General features: G+C 38.7%; 4 protein-coding genes and 1 long non-coding RNA gene across 17 annotated transcripts; 2 read left to right on the forward strand and 3 right to left on the reverse strand.

Annotated features, from left to right (window-relative positions):
- Positions 1-134: 134 nt before the first annotated feature.
- LOC126928952 (inactive hydroxysteroid dehydrogenase-like protein 1) lies at positions 135-3623 on the reverse strand. 5 transcript variants are annotated; one of them, XM_050744896.1, is made up of 6 exons: positions 2743-2884; positions 2346-2384; positions 1555-1774; positions 1255-1491; positions 750-1093; positions 135-672 (listed from the first exon to the last, which is right to left on the reverse strand). In XM_050744896.1, the coding sequence occupies exons 3-6, from the start codon at positions 1712-1714 to the stop codon at positions 463-465; spliced, it is 951 nt and encodes a 316-aa protein (XP_050600853.1). In that variant the 5' UTR covers positions 1715-1774; positions 2346-2384; positions 2743-2884; the 3' UTR covers positions 135-462. The 5 variants fall into 5 exon arrangements, with proteins under 5 accessions (XP_050600853.1, XP_050600854.1, XP_050600858.1 ...); XM_050744897.1 differs by having other exon boundaries at positions 2346-2498; positions 2743-2872; XM_050744901.1 differs by lacking the exons at positions 2346-2384; positions 2743-2884 and adding an exon at positions 3444-3623.
- On the forward strand, positions 3099-10974 carry LOC126928950 (carbohydrate sulfotransferase 11). 4 transcript variants are annotated; one of them, XM_050744892.1, is made up of 6 exons: positions 3099-3245; positions 4911-5314; positions 6575-6862; positions 6952-7187; positions 9081-9179; positions 10656-10974. In XM_050744892.1, the coding sequence occupies exons 2-6, from the start codon at positions 4991-4993 to the stop codon at positions 10699-10701; spliced, it is 993 nt and encodes a 330-aa protein (XP_050600849.1). In that variant the 5' UTR covers positions 3099-3245; positions 4911-4990; the 3' UTR covers positions 10702-10974. The 4 variants fall into 4 exon arrangements, with proteins under 4 accessions (XP_050600849.1, XP_050600845.1, XP_050600846.1 ...); XM_050744889.1 differs by lacking the exons at positions 9081-9179; positions 10656-10974 and adding exons at positions 3337-3399; positions 7649-8530 and having other exon boundaries at positions 3100-3245; XM_050744888.1 differs by lacking the exons at positions 9081-9179; positions 10656-10974 and adding an exon at positions 7649-8530.
- On the forward strand, positions 9186-10488 carry LOC126928979 (uncharacterized). Its single transcript, XR_007717021.1, has 2 exons — positions 9186-10267; positions 10327-10488. It is a non-coding gene; the product is annotated as an uncharacterized LOC126928979 (long non-coding RNA).
- Positions 10975-12214: 1240 nt separating the features above from the next.
- On the reverse strand, positions 12215-14697 carry LOC126928925 (sodium channel protein Nach-like). 4 transcript variants are annotated; one of them, XM_050744829.1, is made up of 8 exons: positions 14237-14697; positions 13951-14167; positions 13618-13875; positions 13360-13504; positions 13196-13273; positions 12908-13135; positions 12670-12836; positions 12215-12586 (listed from the first exon to the last, which is right to left on the reverse strand). In XM_050744829.1, exons 1-8 carry the CDS (start codon positions 14685-14687, stop codon positions 12262-12264), a joined length of 1869 nt encoding a protein of 622 aa, XP_050600786.1. In that variant the 5' UTR covers positions 14688-14697; the 3' UTR covers positions 12215-12261. The 4 variants fall into 4 exon arrangements, with proteins under 4 accessions (XP_050600786.1, XP_050600785.1, XP_050600787.1 ...); XM_050744828.1 differs by having other exon boundaries at positions 12215-12414; positions 12486-12586; positions 13951-14697; XM_050744830.1 differs by having other exon boundaries at positions 14241-14345.
- A 149-nt stretch (positions 14698-14846) lies between these two features.
- Positions 14847-20605, reverse strand: LOC126928951 (cAMP-dependent protein kinase catalytic subunit PRKX). Of its 3 annotated transcripts, none has more exons than XM_050744893.1 (5): positions 19450-20605; positions 17279-17441; positions 16672-16935; positions 15862-16192; positions 14847-15507 (listed from the first exon to the last, which is right to left on the reverse strand). In XM_050744893.1, the coding sequence occupies exons 1-5, from the start codon at positions 19538-19540 to the stop codon at positions 15361-15363; spliced, it is 996 nt and encodes a 331-aa protein (XP_050600850.1). In that variant the 5' UTR covers positions 19541-20605; the 3' UTR covers positions 14847-15360. The 3 variants fall into 3 exon arrangements, with proteins under 3 accessions (XP_050600850.1, XP_050600851.1, XP_050600852.1); XM_050744894.1 differs by lacking the exon at positions 19450-20605 and adding an exon at positions 18501-18674; XM_050744895.1 differs by lacking the exon at positions 19450-20605 and adding an exon at positions 17510-18125.
- Between the last annotated feature and the right edge of the window lie 3660 nt (positions 20606-24265).

A 24265-nucleotide genomic window follows, 5' to 3' on the forward strand; every position in this document is an offset into this window, starting at 1 on the left:
ATTAAACTTTATTATTCGAAAAAGAAATACTACTTAGTGCAAAGACTGGGATGGCAACTCTCAAGGAAAAATGCAACACAAATGGAGAATGAAAGGGATATTTTGCAATACTTGACATGAATAACGAACAGATATTTTCAATTTGATAGAAAACATTTATTATGTAATTATACTTTCTAAAACACATTTATGACTGGTTGTTTTGAAATACGCGGGAATTTTAATCCTTGACAATGAATTTCATATTCTTCCATGTGATTAGTCAAGTAATTAATAAGACATCATATCAAATACATGAAATAATAATATTTCTTTGCACTTCCTACGTCTTGTACATCGTATATCTATGTATATCGGGACTCAACTTTGTAACAATTATCGAATATACATATAATTAAATTTTTTCATCTAATTAATAATAGTATGGAATTGTCTCTTTGACAAGTACACGTTGTTTGGTGGTTAGTTACTTCTTTTCTGCTTGAAATAGTCATTCCTTAAAGACTTATTTATAAACATTCCACATATTGTTCTTATTTGTACCGGTAAAAGTAGTATAATGATCTTCTGAATCCCGTGGCTCCAATAGCCTGTACTGGAATTCGTCTTTCCAAGCGTGTTAATTGCATTTTTGGCATATGTCGTCGGATTGGGAACAAAAATACTAGATACCTGTAACGTTATTAATTAATTACAACCATTATCTGCAAATTAATTTACTTATTTTCACGTATTTATTTTCGATTTACCTGTAATCGATCGCTGAACGCGTTTATCTTTGTATTTACGAAAAACGGGGTCAAATGCTGTACAGTTATTCCACACTTGGAATATTCGGCTCCGAGCGCCTCAGAAAAGCTTTTGATGTAAATCTTTGTCGCTGCGTACACGGTCATTAATGGCAATGGTTGAAATGCCGAACCGGATGATATGTTAACGATAGCGCCTTTTCCACGTTTTTGCATTTGTCCGATGACTATTCGTGTCATTAATGTAGTAGCTCCAACGTTGACATTGATGATATCCCATAATGTGTCTTCTGGGACTTCACCAACATACATCGGATAACTATACTGCGTACCCACGTTGTTCACTACAACGTTGAACTAGGATTATATGTATAACTAGACGAGCATTTTATTTTACGTTAATGACTTTCAATAGATAAATATTATGTTGCGTAAAATGTAAAATTTATAAATGAATTCATAAACGTAGACAAAATACGCAAGAAGATGAGGATGTCTTAGTTACCTAAGATACCAATTGGAATATCTTTCAGTTCTTTCGCAAGCTTCTGGAAAATTTCTTTGCCTTTGCTGAAATCCGCCACAATCACCTCTACTTTGATCGTCGGATTCTCTTGTACAATTTCATTTTTTGTTTTTTCCAGTTTCTCTAGAGTACGACTGATTAGCACCAGGTTTATTCCTTTTGCAGCTAACTCTTTTGCGTAAGCTTTGCCAATCCCATCGGTAGATCCAGTTACGACTTAAATGAAATATGTCTCAATATTTGACGAATACATACGTTATATATGTGAGTAATTCTTACCTGCCCAATCGCCGAATTTTGCTCGTAGATCGAGTGGTTTCGAGTTAATTATCGGCACGAGGATCTCCCATAGCGCACCACAAATTCTGCTGACAGAATTTGAAAATAACCACAACACCAGCACAATGACGAATAGCCAGAATACAACTTGTTGTAGCATTTTCCTTTGAAGTAATTATTTCGTTTTATAGAACCGAACAAAATGATAGGAGGTTGTTGTCTGCAAAACATTTTATGTTCTAATTTAAATAAAATCGAGAAGATTGACCATATCAACTTTTTATACAAGAAAATAATTTCAATGATCATGAAGAATCTTTAAACTATTAGTTCATCAGTTTAAAATATTTTATAATTTATTTTCTATATATAGAATTACAAGCATAATTCGTGTTGTTAATGTGTTACCTAAATTATTGGACTGTTCTATTTTTCGTAAACAAATATGATAGCAATAATATGTAATGATCATGACACGGTATGATTTTCACAAAATCCCAGTTCTGCTTTTCCTCACTGGTTTACTCGATTTTATGCAATATTACTAACGACGATAATCTCTTTAACCTCCTACGATACTTCGTTTTATTTATTTTTAGGCGATGGTTAGTCAACGAAGACCGAAACGAGACTACAGCTATTTGTGATAGGTTGACGGTACAAAAGGGGACTGAAGGCTAAACACTTTCTCCAGTTGGTATAAACGATATGACGTGACGGACCAACAGGTGACTATAATTCGGTACCTTACGTGTAGGAAGTGCAAAATGATAGAATTATTTCTGTTTTACCTTCTTTGGGCGACTATTTGTCGTCGACTCACGCTAGATCTGTCGGTAGAAATATGTTTGATCAGAACTTTGTTATGCATCTCATTCATTTTTTATTCTTTGTAATTATTGATCACATGTTATTTGATTGCAACGAATGGAAAATCCTAAATGCTGGTAATTAACAAGGTCGAAGTCATTATTGCACCTATTTATATGTCTTCAACGTTAATTTTTTTTCACCTTATATACGAAGTGGAAAAAAACAAATTGTATATGAAATAGTCAACAATTTATAATATGATTAAGATTATCCTTCTATGATATGCATATTTTCTATACCATGTAATATCTAACGAACTATCTTAACGAACTTAGGGAATCTTAATGAAGAGAAATGAAATTTTGCAATATCTACTAGACGAATTTGTGGCAACCCCAGCTTCGGAAAGTGGGTACACAGGTGAAGAAAAAGGATCGTCACGTTTGCCAGCGAAGAAACGAGGATGGGACGTAACAGACGCGCGCGCACAGTTTCTTTCACTTCTACAAACTGGCACCACGTTCCATTCTTATGTCAGAGGGGCCTTCGAGTCAAGGCAATAGCCGTTTATCCATCGTATCGGCTCGACTGTTCGAAGTATTTCGTGTCGCGTGTCTACCTCGAAATCTTCGGCGTTTCTAGTGACATTTCGCGTCACGCGTTTGTCATCGATTAATCAAATTAGATTAAAAAATTTAACTAGAGGTTAAATGTAGGTTGTTTCATATAAGAGGTAGTTTATCCGCGGTATTTTTTGGAACGAATTCCCAAGAATTTTGGAGGGACGTTCGATAAAGTTTTTACGAAGGTGCACGAGCCAGCAAAACATGCCACGTAGAATTTGGCAGCCCATGGTCCAATCTGTTGACGTCTAACGGGTGAGTCTCTCTCATCTTTCGACTATTCAAGGACGATGACGCGTATTCGAGTAATTTTCCGGCTGGACTGCTCGCGTGTTCTTGTTGACAGTTAAGCACGACGAATATCGATAACTCGTGGCATCGATAATTTCTATTGATGCAAAAGATAAACGTAAGTATTTATCACTATGGTTCTTAATCAGAAGGAAGACTCACACGATACGGTCAAGAACGAGTTCCAATGCCATTGCATAATGGAATACGAGATTTGATTGGTAACGTCGTTCGATTATTAGACCGCTTTATTGACGTAATGAATTTTTAATGTCTATTATTCTATCTACAGTATAGTTCACTTTCGTATTTTAGTCTCAACCGATATCATGGTCGAAGGTTATCGAGAGGTTAGCTCATTTATATATTGAATGAGTCTTGTTCGTTCGCCGTTAATCCTTCGTCCATAATTACTTGGATAAGGGAATTTCGAAATAAATCTAACGATAATTGTTAGAATAATTGTAAAAATGTCGTCTTTTTGTTTTTCTGTGGTCTTTTGACGTTAAGAGTCGGCGTTAACAACTGAAGCGTCACCGATAACTAAGGATCAGTTATAACGGGCATAGTAATTTCATAGCCATGAATATCGATGTCTCCATTCATGAATCCAGAAGGTATTTAGATCAGGATGCTTTTTGGCATGAAACTTGTCAGTTCTCATAGTTGTTGTTTTAAACCTTTGTAAGATGTTACAAGTAAAATGATAATATGGAAAGATGCCGTACGATGACAAAGTTATCTCGATGAGTGCAAAATATTTAATTTTTGTGCAAAAATTTATTAGCCAGTCTATCGAGTATTTTATTCAATTTTTATGAATACAGTGTCATTTTATAACGCTGTCTACTTTTTTATTCTATAGAAAATCGTTACGTAACAGAAATTGATACTCTGTTATCATAATCTATTTTTGAACTTACATACTAACGTTTAATAAATTAATCTAAATTTAATCTTTGCAAAGAAATGGTGTCATGGCCTAAAAGGGATATGTATGTATTATGAAATTTTAGAACAGGTCTTCTCTCGAGAGATCGGATGAATTTTTTCTTCGCGGAAAAGTGGTTTAGCTTCAAGCCGTTTCGAATTAAACGTAGCCCACTTTCGCAGCTTGTTAAAGAAGGATGCTCTAGATATCTAGATGTCAAATGTACCGTGCGCTGTCCATTCAGAACCGGCTTTAAAGGACTTTAGTCGGAAAAGAATTCGAAACGGTGGCGCTTGACCTGATTACCATGTCTTTTGGATTCCGGTTATGATATAGATCGTTCTATGCTTCGACTGCATTGATAATTATCGAACGTGTTTAACTTATTTCTTGTTTTCTCTTTCGCAATGGTTAAATAATTCGTTGAGTTTGCGCGCGATTTACGAAGAGTGAATGTATGGCTGGAATCGGGAGAATTGACATCAATGACGTTTAATTGAAGTAAGGTGGCTGAGCTGCTGGTATTTCTCAAGCGATTAAAATTGAGTCGGCAAAGCATATAACACGATCGCGAAAGCAAACATTTTACGTACCTCAAAATAACATTCTTTCATTCTTTTTTCTTTTCTCTTTCTTGAACGATGCTTTCATACGTAGGAAATTCCGTTTGTAATGGAACGTATTTTTGAACTTTACAGGAACATTTGAACAAATAAAAAAGCTTGATAAATAATTCTATATCAAGATAAATCAATGTCCCGGGTGGACGGAAAGGACGATGACAGAATGCCGTGTCTGGGGGACAGTTCTGCTTCTTATCAATATTTCAAGTTTAATAGTAGATACGAGCGCATTTGGGGGACGCATTTCGATGAACGATGAGAAAAGAAGATCCTTCGAGACGGAGGATTCTGTATACTCTTGGACAGGACCGAACGCCCTGGCAAGATCCGCTTTGGTAGAACGTCAGGAGAGATTACAGTACAATTGCGAGGAGATCTTCGAAGATAGAGACTCTCTGAATAAGGATCTGAATCCAGAATCCTTTAGGAATATTCTTGTCGACGAACAACACGAACTTTTATATTGTTACGTTCCCAAGGTACAAATAAATTCTAGATAAAGGAAGCAAGAAAAGGAGTAGGTGATTTTACGAAAATAATATTTCAGCCAAAAATCGAAAGAATTATGGAACTTTTTGATAGGTTCTCCGTAAAACATGGGCCGTGGAACTTTTTTAGAAAATGTTTTCATATTATAAGTTTCGATGAGAATAGATAAAGAAAAGTTCTCGAAAAAAAAAGTTTTAATTTGGATAGAGCTTATAAAATATAAAAATAAAGATTTTTCTATAACAAGAAGAGATATTTTATTCATCAATATTAAATCAATATTCATTGGCATTAAAAGGTTCTCAATTAGTGTAACAAATACCATCCAATGAATAGTAGTACAACAATATTAATTAATTATTACAGTTATATTTTGAATATTCTGAATATGTTTTTTATTTATTTATAATATTTGTCTAAATTCAATTCAATATATTTATTTGTAATGAAAATAACAGGAAGGTAGAATGTTACTGAATACATACATGGTATTTACAGATATATATTATCTATATGTATGTTATATTATAGAATTGCTATGTATTTCAGATTATTTACATTATAAAAAAGTCTTATCTAGGTATTATTCTTGACAAATCCTCTTTTCTGTTCAGTATTTGTTATGAAATTATTAATTACTTATATTATAATTTTCATACCTTTCATTCAATAAACATATCAATAATAATTATTATTATTTAGCAAAATTAGTACTATTATTAAATATAATTAGTACTAAATAGTTTATTAACTTTATTTATCTTATGGATATTTTTAATACACGGTATAAAATAACTTGTTATCATAGAACTTTTATTATACACATTCAAAAATATACATTCCGTTAGAACATTTTTTAAAGAAGCTTCTAAGGGTAACATATCCTTCCATAAAAACTCCACTGGAACAGATACTATCTTAAACGAAACATATAAGTTTGAGTAGAATTTTTTTTAAAAACAAAAAACTCCTTGTTTCGACCCTTGATTTCAACAGATTCATAATATTTAGCAAAATATCACACATTTCGTCCTTAAACATAACTAACAATAATATATTTTCCTGATCTTTAACAAAAAGCTTGATTTCTCTACTACTTCCAATAATGTCGTTCTGCAAACATATTAAGTAAGTAACTGGAAATTGTATAGTAGAGCGTTTTACAACTCGTACACGATCATTACGGACGTTATCTGTTATATTATTGTGGCTCTTTTATTTCATTCTAAATCGATGGATTCGTGTATCAGGTTGCGTGCACGAACTGGAAACGAGTTCTGATGGTGGCCACAGGGAAATGGCCAGGTAATGATCCTATGGAAATACCTGCTGATCAGGCGCATTCTCCAGGTACCTTTCAGAGGCTCACCAACTATACCTTGTCCGAAATAGAACGAATGTTGGCGACTTACGACAAGCTGATCGTCGTCAGGCATCCTTTGGAAAGGTTGTTGTCCGCCTATAGAAACAAGCTGGAGGCGAAACACGAGAAGAGTTCGAGATACTTCCAAACTCGTTTTGGGAAGAAGATTATCAGGGTATCGCTTGATTTTTGTTCCTTTTTCCGCTCTTGTTTCGCATGAGAGAGATATCAAAGGAATTACAGTGAGAACGTTCTTTCTTGCAGAGATACAGACAAAACGCCACTGTAGAATCGCTGAGAAATGGCGATGATGTGACATTTAGAGAATTCGTAGAGTTCGTCACAGATGATTCGTCGAATGAGACACGAAACGAGCATTGGAAGCCAATTTACGAGCTCTGTCATCCATGCCTGGTTAATTATAATCTCGTCAGCAAGTACGAGAGCTTAGTTGAGGATGCCACAGAAGTTTTGGAACGGATGGGGGTCGAGTCAGTCAAGTAAGCGTTTATTTTATCCTTGTTTAGATCCGATATAGATGAGCGAATTTTTTCGTGCTAGTATTTCACGCGATTATTACACGCGAGAATATTTCACGCATAAATATGACACGCATGATTATTTTACGAGATATCATTACACGTGCTGGCATTCCACATTCATTCCAGCAATCTATTGGATTATATAAGAAAATATATATACTTTTTAGGTGTTTATTTGTAGAATTCAATTCCTAGCTAGAAATATATGCAATATTTATTGAAGCAATATCGCGTTGTTGGTGCAATCAAAGTGTCCGACTATGAACGTTCATTCCTTTCAAAGAAATATTCCTACTTAATCCATTACTTTCTATTTCGTTGCTACGTGTATATTGTTCTTTGATCAACACGCGAAACAAAATCGGTCGTTTGCATCGATCCTTTTGATTCTAATTAATCAAAATTAATTATTTTTATAGTTTCCCAACGAAACCAGTGAACAGTGAGCCAACCGCGAAGAAACTAGAAAAGTATTATTCTACGTTGACGTACAAGCAACTTCGAAAGTTGGCAGATTTGTACAAATTAGACCTAAGGCTGTTCGATTATTCACTGGAGGACGTGTTGGGATTCTCGTTGGCATGACTGAATATTCATCGAGGATTTTTGTGAATAATACGCTTCAAATTATGAATAGAGATGAGCTAACGAAGCTTAAATATTTTGATATTTGTTCGTTTCCATGTGTTTTGTTCTCAATATATACAAGCATGACCAGTTCGCGTGCGATCATTTGTACGGGTCTTTCCATCGTATTTATGCTCTTAGTTATTAATTAATCAATTGAGTCACAGAGAACAATGCTCAAGCAGCATCGAACCGGTCGTTTCACAAATCTCTAAGGTAGCCGCTAGTCGAACAGAGAGATCTTTTTCCTCCTTTGTCGTTGTTCTTATTTTTAAAACGCGCGGAATCTCCCGTGCCAAGAATTTAAGGATATAAAAACCGGTTGATAGTTTGTTTGTGCCAATGAAGCAACTGTTAATAATCACCTTCGAGAATGACCTTCTTGTTTATAGGTATTAAATATCCGGATGTTATTGATGCAAATGTCGCCTTATCCATGTAGACACTTAACAGAAGATCTTGTGGATTGTGCCTTAAGCAAACCTGTAACAGAATTCTCGCCATATTTGTGTACCTACGTATGTTAGTAATAAGGATACAAAAATTGTACGACACACATTCCTATAATTAATCAATTTTATAGCGTATACTATAAGTTACCACCCAAGCCTCTCTTTTTACCGATAAACTACTGTAATTCCATCGCGAGCGAAATAAAGAAATATTTTATAAAATTGTGTAATATCCTACTTACTATACATAAATACACGTGGTAAGACTAAAGTGTAGTATTAGTCTGTATTTGATAATTTGTTGATTGGTAACTTGAGAAATATTAAGAAGTAAAGGAATCGATGAATTAGGTGTGTCTCTGGCAAATATTACGTAAATAGCTGTCCAAAGTCTAGATCGGACCTGTTCGCGAGCTTTGTCCATTATAAGGTTAATGTTTGATTTTCAAGTTAAAATTAGTCGAAGGTCTGGAAATGATGAACGATGTTAGCATACATTAGCTAAAGAGGAACTGTTCTGCGTAGCTTAATCAAATGTTAAAACTACGTGAACGGGGTTTCGTCGGAGATTAAAATAGCCCTAGCCATCAATCAAATCGAAAGGCTCCTCTCTACTAAACGCTATTACTCAAGGAAGATCGATTAGAAATTCTCTTTACCTTTTCCATTATCTTTGTTCTCTTTAAGAGATTGCTATAATTTTGGAAGAAAATAATAGATCGTCGCGTTGGAATATTTTTGTGAATCATCAACGCTTTTTTTTTTTTTACAGAAAAGGTTTTATATTTTTGTTATACTTCGTCACGTGGGAAATACCGTGGCGCCAGCACGTGAATTCTGTCAACATTCCAAGTTCGACGCGTGGGCGGGAGTAAGCTTCGCTTAAAAATAAGAGTTGATTCCCTTTGGTCTCTAGTATATAGTTAAATGACATCGACCTTTTCTTGCGGCATGTTATAATTAAATTAACGCACCAACGGTGTACGGCTGGTTTGTGTTGTATTAGCCGTAACGCTGATACGCACGTTTACGCACTTGCCATTTACGTTGCGAGCCCTATTTAATACATCAAACCATTAGAGCCATCTGTAACTTGTACAGAGATAAAATCAGTAAGAGTGATTCATTGATAAATCATTCAATAAAGAAAAAGAAATAAAAAGACTGCAGAATGTTCTGTACGTAGAACTGTGGATAAATCTGTATCTTCATTGCTTCTGGCATTTTTTCTCAAAAGGTGTATGAAAGGTATATAAAACACTTTAAATCAAATATTTTTTAGAAAAGTTCAAAATTTGAGATATTAGAGACAATGTAATTTATGACGTATTTTAATGCTTCAGGTTTGGTTAATTTCTCACATTGCAATGATGCCTCTAAAAGACCGTTGACTCTTAACTTTTTTTGATCGTCATCCAGATGACCTTGAACCCTCATATCTTTAGGTCGATGATGATCATGAATCGATTCGGAATTCGGAATTCGGATTTTCGACCGAAGTTGTATCCGATATTCACGATGCTTAATATAACTCGAGGTGGCGGAACTCGTTGGTTTCTCACCAGTAAAAGACGGTGGTGGGACCTCGGCCTACCAATCCTGGATCAGATGTTATAAGGGAAGGTGCAACGTGTCGGTATCCGCGATCGAACTGGTGGGGATTTCACACGGTTCCTGGAGGAATTTCGGGATCTTCATTGTATCGTGAATCCTGCGTTGAGTGATCTAGTCGGAGATCGTACGCAAAGTGGCGCGGTGCTTGGTTATTCGTCTCGATCGTTTTCAGATTTCATCGTCTGACTCCAACGTTTCCGGTAATCAGCCGGATTTTTAAGTCGTCGAGCGAATTTTTGAAGGTTTCGTGATCTTTTTTCGAGCTTTCGTTTAATCGATCGATTGACGGAAAAGGCGGCAGAAGGAATAAAAAAGAAATACTGAACACAACGATTAATATTTTGGGTATTAATATTTTGAGTATATGTATATCGTGATTACACCTGATATTGATTTTTCTTTAGTGTCGTGAATCGTCCTCTGTGAATGCCGAAAAATGCCACAGGCAGCCCACGAAACGAAAAACATCTTAACCACGTACTTTATATTGATCCTCTTGCTGATTTGCCTCTGGTTGTTGTACTCGGGATTGTTTTAACTCTAGAATACATTCCTTGCCATGGTAAGTTCGCTTGCGATTATCCCTTGTAGACAATTGCTACGTAAGGCCTGCTTCCTATTGTAGTGATCATTGAAGTCTCCGCAACAATGGTGCACTCTGCTACTTTACAACAAAATCTCTGCTTCGTAGCAAAGTGTTGTATATTATCATTTTTATTTTTGTTGATTTTAGGAGTGAAGTAAGAAGCACGAAGAATACCACACACGTTCGTCGATAACCAGATATCCTTGATAGATCTACGATTACTCAGGATATGTCAGATACCAGTTTTTCCTTCATCCAATTAACGATTGCTCCCTTTCCGCGTCGCATTCGCGACGATACCTGTTTCAAAATGAAGGAGACAAGCGTAACCCACTTAAGCTCTTTCAACGTTCTCTATGAGTTTCATGTTCGTCTACCCTTTTTCCCCACGATTTTATGTATTTCACGGACACGATAATTGGACGTCAAAGAGATAGTTCTATTTCTAATAAAAGGAATAGCCAAATTTAAGGTGGTTTCATCAGAAACAGGGGCGTGACTGTACTAGTACGATGATCAAAGGGACCCGTATATCTTTCTCTCGTAAATTTGAAAAATTGTACCGCACAGGGACGACTATTCGGGGCTGGTTACACACGTGGAAACGCGTTCGGCCGATGGCGAGCCAAACTCTGTGTGTAAATGTTGGAAACCAAATAAAGGGGGAAGAAATACTCGGCTGAAAAATCGAGGAAAAAATATCGAGTGCTCGCGCGAAGATAGAAAACATCTTGGGGTATACGTACGATGGTTAAGAAATACGTGGGTGTTAAGTCGAAAATAGCGACCGATGGTTCCAGCTCTTTTCGTCGCTACACAACGGTGGTAACACGTCCAATGTACAGAAAACTAAATCGGTATTTTCGATAGCACTTCCGAAAATAGACGATATGAACACATCTCACCTATCCTGAATATTTCCACGGTATGATCACGTCCACGCGATACTGACCGAATTTCCACGGTTATTACGCAACTTATTCGCTGCTACTTGTCGTGGATCGTGTTACTGATTCTGCCGTCGATTTCGAGTGTCTCGAATATTTTTACTTATAAATAGAATATCGTTAAGGAACGTTAGTCGCCTTCCCTTCCTTCGATGTATCACAACGAGAAACATTATCCTCCGCCTTTCCTGCTCCTCCGCCGTCGAATAAACGTACATTTTCCTATCTCTTGTCGCATAATTTTACAGAACTTTTCACGGCCGCTCTAGATCGCTTTCAAAACGTTCTTATCGTATTACACGGCCACGACGAGAATTAATTACGCTGGCAGGCAACGGGGGAAGCGTGACTTCCGGTTTCGACACGGATCGAAACAAGTACGCTGCACCGAGACAGCAATTAACCATCCTCGCTCGTAATCCAGGAATTCGTAGTTCTTGGATCTGTTGATTAAAGGTCTGTCCGACCAAGTGACATAACCACGAGGATAGAACATCAAAGCGAAAACATGGCGTGGCAAATATTTTTACTGGTCGATGGGTGGTAAACGTTGCCTCCGTTGGCGTTCCAGTAATCGCTCGAAATAGATCTAATTGCTCCAGATTCTCGCTGACTACGTGTGCTTGTCTGAATTACACAATAAACCGCGTGTGGAATCCACGTAACGAATCGTTCGGTCAAATTATTAGTCTGCGGTATCGGAAAAATCCACAGTTTCGATACAAAAGTATTCTCGCAGGGAAAGAGAACGTTGCTAGATTTGTTCGAGGAATTTATTGAGATTTAATAAACACGTCGGCGACCGTTTACAAAGATCTCGTTGGTTGTGTGGTGTGTTTGAATCTCGTGCCTCTTACGCGCGAAGATTGCGCGACAATATAGGTAAACGAAGTAAACGATCTCCACGACGCTGAGGAAGCTGCATCCAAGGAACAAGCTAAAGATTCCACCGACTGATGCTGAAACGTAAAATAGCTTTTAAAGAAACTTGTCTTAATGACGAAATGACGAGAATGTTTAAATTCGGTACCTAAGAGATAAGTTTCGTCGGCGGCTGATAGAGTTAGCAGCATCTGGAAAGTTTGTGAATACATGTAAACTTTAATCGCAGCACTTTTGTCCGTCGTATTCCTGAAAGTAAATGTGCTCGAAATGAAAAGAAATGTCTAAATTAAAATTTCGAGAATAAATCAATAAATGCGAATTTAACTCACGGGAGGCTGGCTTTCGTCAGAGATATCAAATTAGGGGAATTATCGTAGTTCATGTTCTCGCACGGAGTTCTACAAGAGCAGGAGAAATTCTCGTTCTGTATGTCTTTCACGATACCTATCAATTTCGCATTTCTCTGGATACAAGGCAAATGTTCTATCTCGCAACGCTAAAAATCAATCGAATTGTAATTTTGAAGTTCGCGTTAAATATCTTTTTACGATAACAGAATGTGTTTACTGAGATGTTGTAGGATTCAGCTATGTTGTCGTAGATGAATGGTAAGCATCCGCATAGCCGTATCATGGCCTTGATTCTACAATTTGCGTAACAATTCGAGTAGCGATAAACAGAAAAATATTCCAAAGTGTTCTGATCCTCCGCTATGCATACGGGGACTAACTGTTTCTCCTTATTACGATGTTGAAGTCCTGCTGGCTTTTGAATGAGTTCTGGTTTTATGGCGATCTGCAATTCAACGATAATGCATTCTAGTAATCTTTATCTGTTTTATATCGAATAAATTACCTCCAACTCATGGTTCACTTGCAAGGTGTACATATTAGTATTAAGACCAGGATAATCCATTCTGTGATGTATCAATACCTGGTAAGAAAAAAAGGGACGTGAATAAATTAATATTTTTTAAAATTCGACTTAATCGATCGTTCCGCGAAGTCGTTTTTCCGTACCATCATGCCATTACTATTCACGATTCTAGTGGAATTACGCATGTCGTCTTGAGTGATCATGAACATTTCTTTATTGAACACGAGCTTTAAGCCGCTCCACAGTCCAAAATCAGCGGAACTCAAAGGCTTCGGTTTTGGTTGTCCCCTTTATATTATCCAGAAGGAAATGATCTTGGTTACATTAATTAAACGAAAGAAATTATTCTAGTTATATTAATATAATTTCTCGGACATCTAGGATATTATCGAGATACTTGCTTCTGGGATCCTACGTAATTCTCAAGAAGATAGTTAAAGGAGCAACATAGTCCGTAAGAACTATACGAATGTTTAATGGATTTAGTGCAATCTATGCGTTCCGTACTCCACCAACACGATTCGAACATGTCCTCGCAATTGATTAGAGTTTTCACGAATCTCGCCACGCTCCACTTATTGGCATCCAAAAATTCTTTTAATTTGTCCATTTGTTTAAACTCTTTATTCATGTACGGATGAGTTATAAGATGTCCATAGCTGTATTTAATTTGAAATTATTTTATCTATACTTCTTGATGTTTCTTGATAATTTTGCTTGATATATATACGTACTTCAACATCTCTAACGCGAGTTCTCTGCTCACGTTCTCGGGTAAGATGGAGTTCTCCAAAATGGCTAGGCGTTTCTTCAGAGGAATTGGTATAGATGGACAAATGGTTACAGCAGGAAATGGCGCGCGGAATATCGGGGCATCGAAGGTTTGTATGTACGTATTGGTCGGATTCTCGTTGTAACGACGCAAAAATTGCATTAACATCAAGCTCAAACCTGAAACGAGACGCACGTTTAATCGCGTGTACCTTCTTAGATGATGTACCTTGAAGGAATGACAAGTACAGACGAAACAGGTTAATATGGTAAAGGCCCACAGAATCTTCCCAAGAACCCCGACTTCTATGTTCGTTTTACCGAAATATTGCAAACCATGTACAGAAGTGCTTTCCAGGTAATCTGTTAAAACTTCTCGTGGTGTTGGATTCTTTTCCTCTTTCTTCGTTGATTCGGTTACATCCTTCGTGAGATCTGATTTGACGTTCACATTAATTTTAGCAATTGATTGTCTTAGAATCGTGTCATTATGCTTTGTATCGAGATATAAGAGGTTCTGGTTTTGGTTGTTGAATATTTTCGACATGGTTACCGTGCTACTTTTACGGTTTAGCAAGTTTTCTGAGTATGTTCCTACTTGATTGTGGCTTTGGTAACGTTCACGAAGCGATACTGATTCTTGAAATGCAGAATAATGCATTTTATCATAGCACAGCAGGATCGCGTGTCTGGTATTCATGTAAATTATTCACTAACTATTTGAAAATTTAATAGAACATGTACGGTGTGGATGCTTACCGATCTTATCGCAATTAATGACACACTAAAATATCGAATTTGTACTCTGTTCAAGGTTCGAATAGCGATACCTATTATCTTTAGGAATAACCAGTTGAAATTTAAAAAATTCATGATTTAATTCTCTTCTGATGTGTAGCGTACAGCCGCACGATACATCGTTACAATACTTTACATATAACAACTTACAAAATTATGACCATTTCTATCATCACTTTTTATCACTTCTTTGTGTAAGAAGGAACATGTATTCTCAAGCTTCATGAGATGAAAATTGATTTGAGATTACGGTTTCTCCTTCGTGTTACATCGTTCTTCTCTTTCCATTTTTTTTTTTTATTTACAACGTAAAACAACGAAGAAAAATGCCTAGCCTACGCAGCGAGTACGAATAAATAAACGAGGTGCACAACCAAATAATACAAAAGAGGGCTGCTATATGTACAAAATAAAAAGGTACTCCCTTACGCTTGAACGTAAGAGAAACTTTATACACATCACAATGCTGTTAACTCGACGATCCTAATCCCGACACGGAAGCTCTTCGAACGAATTTGCGTCAATGAATGCCTGGCATGGTTCGAATGTTCGAACGATTGTCCATGACGTTTCTTTTAGAAATCTTGAAACAGAGCCAGTTGTTCCGGTGGCAAGGGAGGTTGGGAACGCCAATCGGTTTCAGGATAATCGTCGAAACAGCTTGGGTCACCTGGCGCTTTTACTCGTGGTCTTATTGGTGGTGTCAGGGCTCTCTGCGGCACCTATATACACAAAAAAAGTATAATATAAAATCTGTAAAATCTTACTTTGATAGAGAAAGTAATATTGTTTAGAAAACTAAGATTATTTGGAAAACAATTTTTCTCTATTTTAATGGAAAACTAATATTATTCAGAGAACGATTCTTACATTAGTATTATTTATTAGTACTAGAAGCTAGTATTATTTAGTAAACTATCCTTACTTTAATACAAAAATTAATATTACTGAGAAAATTATTCATACTTCAGTAAGAAATTAATACTATTTAAAAAACTATTCTTACTCTAATGAAAAAAAGAAATAATTTCACATTGACACTATCGATTTACTTGTGAAATTCATTAATTAATTACCAATGGCCATTCGACTAATTTAAACCAGCGATGCCTCTTTACATCATCAGCCCCCTGTCTCATGTTCCCTAGTCTCTTCGTTCGATCTGCGATCAGAAGCTTCTTGATCAGATCCTTGGCAATCGGATCCATATGTTTTGGCCATTCTATTCTTCCACTTAATATCTTCTCATAGATGCCAAAGGGATTGTCATCGAAAAATGGCGGAAAGCCCGCTAACATTTCGTAGATGAGAACACCGAGGGCCCACCAGTCTACAGCTTTATTGTGTCCTTTGCTCTGAATTATTTCCGGCGCCAAATACTCGGGAGTGCCGCACAAAGTCCACGTCCTACAACCGATAATTTAAAATAATTATTCTTCGAGATATGAAACGTTGTCCTATCGCGAGCAATTATCGGTAAATTTGCCGTATGATTACATGTAGCAACGTTGAAATTGCCGATGTGTAGATAAGAATAAAAAAGACCTGCCGAAGCAAAGATACGATTTAAAAACCTGTAATTTAATAGTTAAATACGTATGAAATTCATATACGTGGAATATTCCTATACGAACGATTCAAGTTTGAACAAGACAGCTGTACATATTATTATTAAACAAATGTTTGTGTACAGACGGCATATAGTAACTAAGAATAATTAATAACTTTCCACTTAGATTCCATTTGAATTTGCAAAAACATCTACAATGTAATTATTATTAATCGAGTAAAAAAAAAATAAATAAACGATCGTTATATTACGATCGTTTATTATTGTATTAACCATCATTACGACCACTAATATATTAGAAATAATATCCTCTTACCTATCCGTGAGTTTCTTGGAGAAACCGAAGTCCGTAATTTTCAGGTGGCCCTGGCTGTCCAAGAGAAGGTTTTCAGGCTTTAGGTCCCTGTAAACGATGTGTTTGGTGTGCAAGTATTCCAAAGCACAGACGATTTCTGCCGCATAGAAGCAGCTGGTGGGTCCGGAAAATCGGCCAGCTGCTCTCAAGTAAGAGAAAAGCTCGCCACCGGCTACGAATTCTAACAGCATGTATACTCTCGCCTCGTCCCTTCCGCTCCAGAGCCTGAAACCATGCCGATGTTAAAGCGGTAATGGTACAACAGTAGAAATTTCCATAGTAGAGAAGCAGAAAAATGTAATTTCGAATCTAATACAAGAGAATGAGCTATTTTCTCTGTATCTTTTACAATACATGTACAATCGTTCACGAAAGATTAATATTTAAGTATCACTCTCGTCGTTCTTAATTACGCTTTCTTTTTCAGAAACTCCTTCGTTCGACTTTCTTGATCGTATGAAGGCACTTCCTCGCGTTGGAAGCGACAGTTTTCGATCGTAACCAACGAAACAATGTTACAGCTTGTCAGCGATCGAACGAGAGAAAGGAGAAAGCAAATTCGACTTACATGTTCACGATAAAGGGATGCTTGACCTCTTTCAATACGGTGATTTCGTTTCGCACGTGTTCCACTTGTTTCAATCTGATCACGTCTACCATTGAGAGGATTTTCAACGCTAAGGGAGTTCCTTGGTGCCTGCATAGCACCACTCTGCCAAAGGTGCCCGTACCTAAGAATAAAAACTCATTAGAATCATTTAATTCGTTAATCAATGTTTCGCATTACATTTTGTTACACCTCCTACGTGTAACAAATCAATTATTTGTTAATGATCAAGATTGCATATGATTTTCAAGGCTAAGGGAGTGCCTGAAGGTAAAAATTCATCAGAAACTCCTGTCTTATTGTAATCAATGACCTGTCACGATCTGTCCTATTGTAATTTATAATCAATGATCTTCGTTGAATTCTGTTGCGCCTTTTGCGCATAACAAATCAATTGCTCTTTAATGGTCGAGATTATCGATCGCATACGTTCAGAAATATGCATCTGGTAATATGTGTCAATTATTCAAACGTTCCTTGTTCAAGGTAATGGCGCAAATAAAAAGAAGGTATCATTCGTGTTATCGATCATTCGAGGCAATGGGCAATTATCAACGCTCTCTCTAGTCGCATAATCCGTCGTCCGCGGTCTGTTTAATGCACTTTCCCACGAATGCAGGTGACTAAAGTTGGTCTGCTCAACGTACCGCGACCAATTAACAGAACAGCGATGGCCGCCGGGCCGAAATTAACCGGTAAATTGCATCGCACGAGGTGTTCTCATCACGGACGGGCGTTTTGCGTATTTTAGAGTGGCATTATTATAAATGCGGTAAAATTGGCAGACGGCGCGAATAAGGGGCGAAACCGTGTTGTATACACTGTGAAACGATCGCGGTGACTGCCAGTGACAGCTGAAAACAAGTGTCAATGATAGAAAGACGAACAGTTTCCAGCGTAACGACGCTTTAAATATCGTGAAATTTACGTAATCGATCGTCTCTGATTCTTTTCTCGCGACATAAAAAATAAACGAGGAAAAATAGCTTGTTTTATCGACTTGGCTCAAGACTCTGCTACGACTTAATCGTCCACTTTCGATCCGATATGATTTTCAAATTACTTTGTTGATTCTGACACGTCGAAAGTATATATGACAGATACATCGATCCAGTGCGAATAAAGAGGAAGTCTTCGAGCGAGAATAGATTCGATCGGAGAAGGTTAATGTTTTAGGTAATACCGTTCATTCATCACGCTGGTTGTGGCTACATCGCTCGAATTACGCGCGCCAGACGCTTCCCCTCGACACGTCGTTTTTTTCCCGTATGGACACTCGAGAGAGGATTTTGGTGTGCGTCCAAAACTTGTTCTACGTCTCGAAAGCAGCAGCCCGCACATCTGTCGTGATCGATCACCGCTTACAAGCGTGTAGCCATTGCTTTACCTGTATAATTCAACAATGACCGAAGTAAATGGGACGATATGGGATCGATCGCTTATCGTTCTTCTACGTGCCCGATCATGTAATACTCTACTATCCTGATTATCCAGATCCGATAGTTCGGTGATTAGATCCCGGACGTCCTGTTTGCTATTATATTTCACACGTAAATTGGAACACCCTGAAAATACGTTTAAAAGAAACTGGTCTACGGATGCTTCATGCTGTTTCATCGTGCAACGTAATGTCTCCAGTTCTCGTTTCTATTAGCCAACGTCGGTCATTCGAAGAATGGTTACACAAGAGACGAAAGAGTGAAAAATCAGCTACGAAACACCTGCACCTTGCCGTGTAACTCGAACTTAACGAGCAGTTAAATATACACTCGGTAGCCTCTCACTCTCCAGTGGCCCACTTCCTTGCTTCGAGGGTAGTTCGCCTCGTCTCTGATGTTTTCTCGCGGAGAATCAACAGCGCGTAACGAGTAACATTTGCGTTTTCAATTGATCTTAACAAATCTGTACCTTGTTTAAAGAATTCTTAAGCAATTATCAATTGATCCGATAGTACATACTATTAATTCGATCTGCTAGTCGTATAGAGGTAAAGTTACGAGTTCAACGAATCTCTATATAAGTGGTTGAACGATGTTTTATTCGAGTATCGATATAGAGACGAATAGAAAGTTTTGCAATGAACAGTAGGAGTTGCCAGTGAAAGGCGTCAGGATGAATAGCGTGGCGCTCACCTATGGTTTTGATGATTTCCAGATCGTCGATGTCGTATCGCGGCGAATCCTCCTGCGATCCCTCTTCGTCGGACGTCGTGTCCCCCGACATGTTTTATGAGCTACTGTTGTCGACGGTGTTCGGTGAAAGTTGCTGATTTATTTCCCTCTGCGCCCGATGGACACGTGGAAAGAAAGGAAGCGAGGTTCAACGATCCACTCGCGATATTATTAGATCGCGTGGCGACCGGTCGACCTCATATCTGCTTTTCGCAATTCTTTGTGACGGCTTCCAGTGTTCTTCGCCAAATTAACGAGCACGAAGTCCGAACACAGATGACACACAAAGCCGAGGAAGCGAGAATTTAATTTTCACGCGTGACAGGTGTGTAAATCGGATCACGAGCCGGGACAAACGCGAAAAAATGGAACGTTTTCTTTTTAATTTCACAGGGAAAGGAAACACTAAAGGATGCACTGGTATATTTGTCACGCGTGCTGGCTGTCAACGACCCTCTTTTCTACAGTTCCTCGCTCGGAGCGGTGAAAATGTGTGCGTTGATTTCACAAGTGTCATTTATGGCGAGCATGCACCGCGAGCCGTGCTAATAGAAAGAAAGAGAGGGAAAAAGAGAACAGTGATCCTGCACTTTCCTGGTTTCCTCTTCGTTAATGTATGCTACCCGTTTTTACGTGGCCGCCTGACGTTTGTTGATTTAAACAGAGTGCACGTGTTGCGTGTGCCGTCACGATCGTAGCTCTGCCGCTTTAGAAGCGGTCATCCTTGATACTCTGTTGAAACACGGAAGGGAAATGCGATATCTATTCAGCGACGTCCTTGTACGTGTATTATCGACCGTTTTTGCACACTGTCTTCCTTTCCGATTCAATCATAACAGGTGACATTCGATAACGTACTATACCTTTTTCGAAAGATGAAAGGAGAGAGAAAATAAACAATTAACGCTCGGCTAACACGTGCGCTAAAAAACGCGTATAGATCCACGGTAACAGATTCTCAGGCACCTTACTGTCGCGTGATAGCAAACTGATGATCGCGATCGATCGACAAGCCACTATATCTCGTAACGATCTAACTTGGTCCAAACAAATCCTGTATCGAAGTGTGCGCGAGGATCCTAGCTCGTCTTCTGTCACATGATCTCTGGTGCGGTTCGAATGCCAAGCAGAACTAAACTGGTCACCGAGGGGTCTCAAAAGGCTGTCTATCCTTCTCTTGCCCCCTCCCTCCTGCCCCTTCACCCCTCCATCCCTTTTCATCGCGTTTCTCTCCCACCTCTCGTGCCGCCACCGGGAGAACTCTCACTGAGAACACATCTCTCGTGGCCCCAGGTCTTTCTCCTTTATTTTTCTTCTTTTTCTGTAGTAACGAGAGAGCAGAGTGATTTATAGGCAGCGATCGCGGAAGATTCGCGGCCGGCCGCGAAGATAAAAGGCGGCATTTAAAAATACGGGTTGTAGCCGCGGAACGAAATCATCATCGTGGACCCGTTACGCGGTTGCGTCAACGCGGCGCGGATTATAAAAGAGACTCGAAACCAGTCTCCTCTTTCTCCGAGAGCTCGGTAGATTTGTTGAAAACGAGATTTCCGACGAGAGTAATAGACAAACGAGTTCATGGATTTTCTTAAATGAACCTTGTGAATCATCCGATGAGAGTAGGACGAGAGAGTTGTCTCAGAATTTTTATATAGGAACCCTGTCATTTTTCTTGCGAGAAATATATCTTTATTTCAAGGGGGATGAGACAGAGCGTAGGATACACGATCGTTTTTTGCCAAGCGGACATTACGGAAATAGTGATGATTCTCGGAATGATCGCGGATATTGAGAAGCGTTTTTCGAGGCGAGTGTATCGCGATCGAACGATCGAAAACGATACAGAGGAACGGGTTGTAAACGCCTGACGGCTTCGTGTTGCGAGGAGACGCCAAGTGGTCGCGGACGATCACAAATCCGACGAAATTCGGCTTATTTTTGAATCTGGCCATCGTCCAGACACATTTCGCATGTGAATGTTGAACGGCCTGACGATGAAAGACCTCTCTATCAGCTGTCGCGATTCGTCATCGATTTCAATAAATCTTTGCACATTAGTCGCGTTACATCTTTGAAACTGATCATCGATTCGAGTCGCGACTTTGCTGAAGACGCGCGTTTCTTTTGGTAGGTGGGCCACGAAATTGGAGCGATTCGCGTTAGCCTTGACGGAGGACGAGTATAATCCCACGGATGCGATACGAATTTGTAGTTCTTGTTACGAATAACGTGCAATATCCTATAAATAACGATGATGCTGGTACTTTAATATTTACGTTTCTAATAATAACACGGCGACGCGTTATCGGCAAACCAGTACGATTTACAGTAGATATCATGAAACGCAAACGTTCGATCGATTATGTAATAATTCTTGACCGTGTCATGACAATCAATTTGTCTTACCGTTCGATCAAAACCCGTCACATTTATATTAATGGTCGTAATTATTCATTAGAGTTATTGTCGTATCCATAGGATGACGTGCTACCGTAGTTTTTATTGTTGTGTTGACTGTCACTAATAACTAAAATGAAAATAATGGTTTCCGGGAATCTTATATTACAGACCCATTCGTTGCCAACGGACTTCAATTAGATTCTTCTCTATGTTTCCGTTAGTATCGTTATTTTCTTTATAAGAACTTCAAACATTTGGCCTGTCGTTTGCCTTAAAAACCACCGACGCAATTCAAATTTAATTAAACGATCCCTGAAGAAATGCGATTAGAGCATGAGTTATATAATCATGCGTCGTTCCTTACAAGACCTCGCGCTTTCTTTCTCTTTTCGTAGGCAAACGACTGCTGTGTTTTATTCAGACACGATAATAGAACGTTTTTCCTACTGTAATTCCGAGCACATAGCAGAGAATCGGCAATAAAGTCGATGATGTATCTCCAACGCGCGTCTGATCTCGGCCGCACGTCAATATTTATCTTCTTTATTGCTGATAGTTAAAAAGCGAATGTTGGCTTTTCAGAGGATTCGGAAATAATACATATCGTTCGAGCTCGGAGATAAATAAAATCAAAATTATTCAAGTATTTTTTGGTTGGAAAGACGAGACGCGTTGGCGAGACGGCGATATGATTCTTCCGATTATTTTTATATTTGAAGCGTTAACGGAGCATCTGGATCAACGACGGCAGCGCGCCTTTTCCACGAGTAATTTCCTACCGACCAAGCATCGACACTGACACGGAAGCGCGGACAATTCGTTTCTTCGGACCGCAGAAATATCGCTTGCTCCTCAAGGACGAGGAAGTTGCAAATTCAAATGACGTTCGTGCTCGCCCACGACTTCTGGATCCGAATCAATGCCAGTATTTCTTCGTTTAGAGAACGAGGTGACACGTGCTCGATTGGGAACATCGACTGGACAAACGTTATTTCCTATTCGAAGAACGAGTATCTTATTCCTCTTACTTTATAGATATTTTACGATGCTTCGATACATCGAAACGATCATGGTGAAAGGCCACGAAGTAAATGACACGTTAACCTCGTACGTGATAAAATGTTGCTAGTACCGAGCACGGATCTTTCGCGTTAATGTTGCTCGGACAAAAGAGGGACTCATCTGTCGTCCACCTTTCCCCATTGTTATGGGACCGACGGTGTTACTCACCTGACCATAAAGATAAGTTTCATGAATCATAAAGTTAACCATCCTCCGATGGTGTAGCATGGGCGTACAGGCGTGTGTGGGTTGCACACGTACTCGGAAGCGGATGGGTACGTTCGTGAATAGCTAATTCGAATTATTAACGTCCAATACCCTATTTTATCTAATACTAATAACATAGCGTAACACGGTAGGTATGTACAGGTAACCACGTATCTGCGGTCCCTAAAAAGAAGTCGTTTGTGGTGACATCACGAGCGAGTTACCAACATCCTTCACGATACCTATATCATCTAACTCTAACAAATATTACACGCGATATACAGAGTGTATGTACATAGGCACTTATATGTGCGTGTCAAGTTAGCGGTTCCCATGAAACACGAAGGTGGTACGCGATATTTTCAAGCATCCGTGCGGTCCCACGGCGACTTCCGGTACTGCGGTGCGTTCGCTAGCTTCCGGTGCGATGACATTTTTCCGTGAAACATGTGGGTAATGGCAGCGTGGTCGAGTGTGTCTGTAAAAGTAATTATTCCCCATTATCATCTGTCACGATTTTCTTTCGTTATAATCTGCGGTTTAAGGAGAGAAAAAAAGAGATAGTAGAAACAGTTACTCATTCTCTTATACTCACGTTCGAGCGGCGACAAACGGTTCGCCGGTGCAATCGTTCCTCGTCTTGATTTCTACCTTGATTTATTGTGGAATCATATCCATCCAATTACTCGGGTTTGTCCTGGTGTTGTATAACGTCATACATGTTACCTGGAGGTCTGTAAAACACGCGATCTTAACGTTACGACGAATTGTGTCTTGGAAAGGAGGATGTAACGGATAACCTGGGAGAGTGTTTCTTTTTGACCTTGATCCTTTTACCCGTGAAATGTGGTGCAGGTGTTTAGCTGGACGATCAGGATGCAACCAGGCCCTGTACCCGTCCGTCGTGCTTCGAGTCAACTTGAAACCGGAAGCGCCGCTTTCTGCCCTGTTGCCCACGAACAATGAGATCGGGAGATTCCAACGAGGACGCGAGCACGATCAAACGCTGTGGTGTTTTATCGACACCGGGCATCAAGAATATTCCCTTCGAAGAAAGGGTGGAAGATCCACCATGGTGAAGTCGTGAATCTGTTTAACAAGACTCCTA

Source organism: Bombus affinis, chromosome 2 (genome assembly GCF_024516045.1).
Source record: "Bombus affinis isolate iyBomAffi1 chromosome 2, iyBomAffi1.2, whole genome shotgun sequence".
NCBI lineage: Eukaryota > Metazoa > Arthropoda > Insecta > Hymenoptera > Apidae > Bombus > Bombus affinis.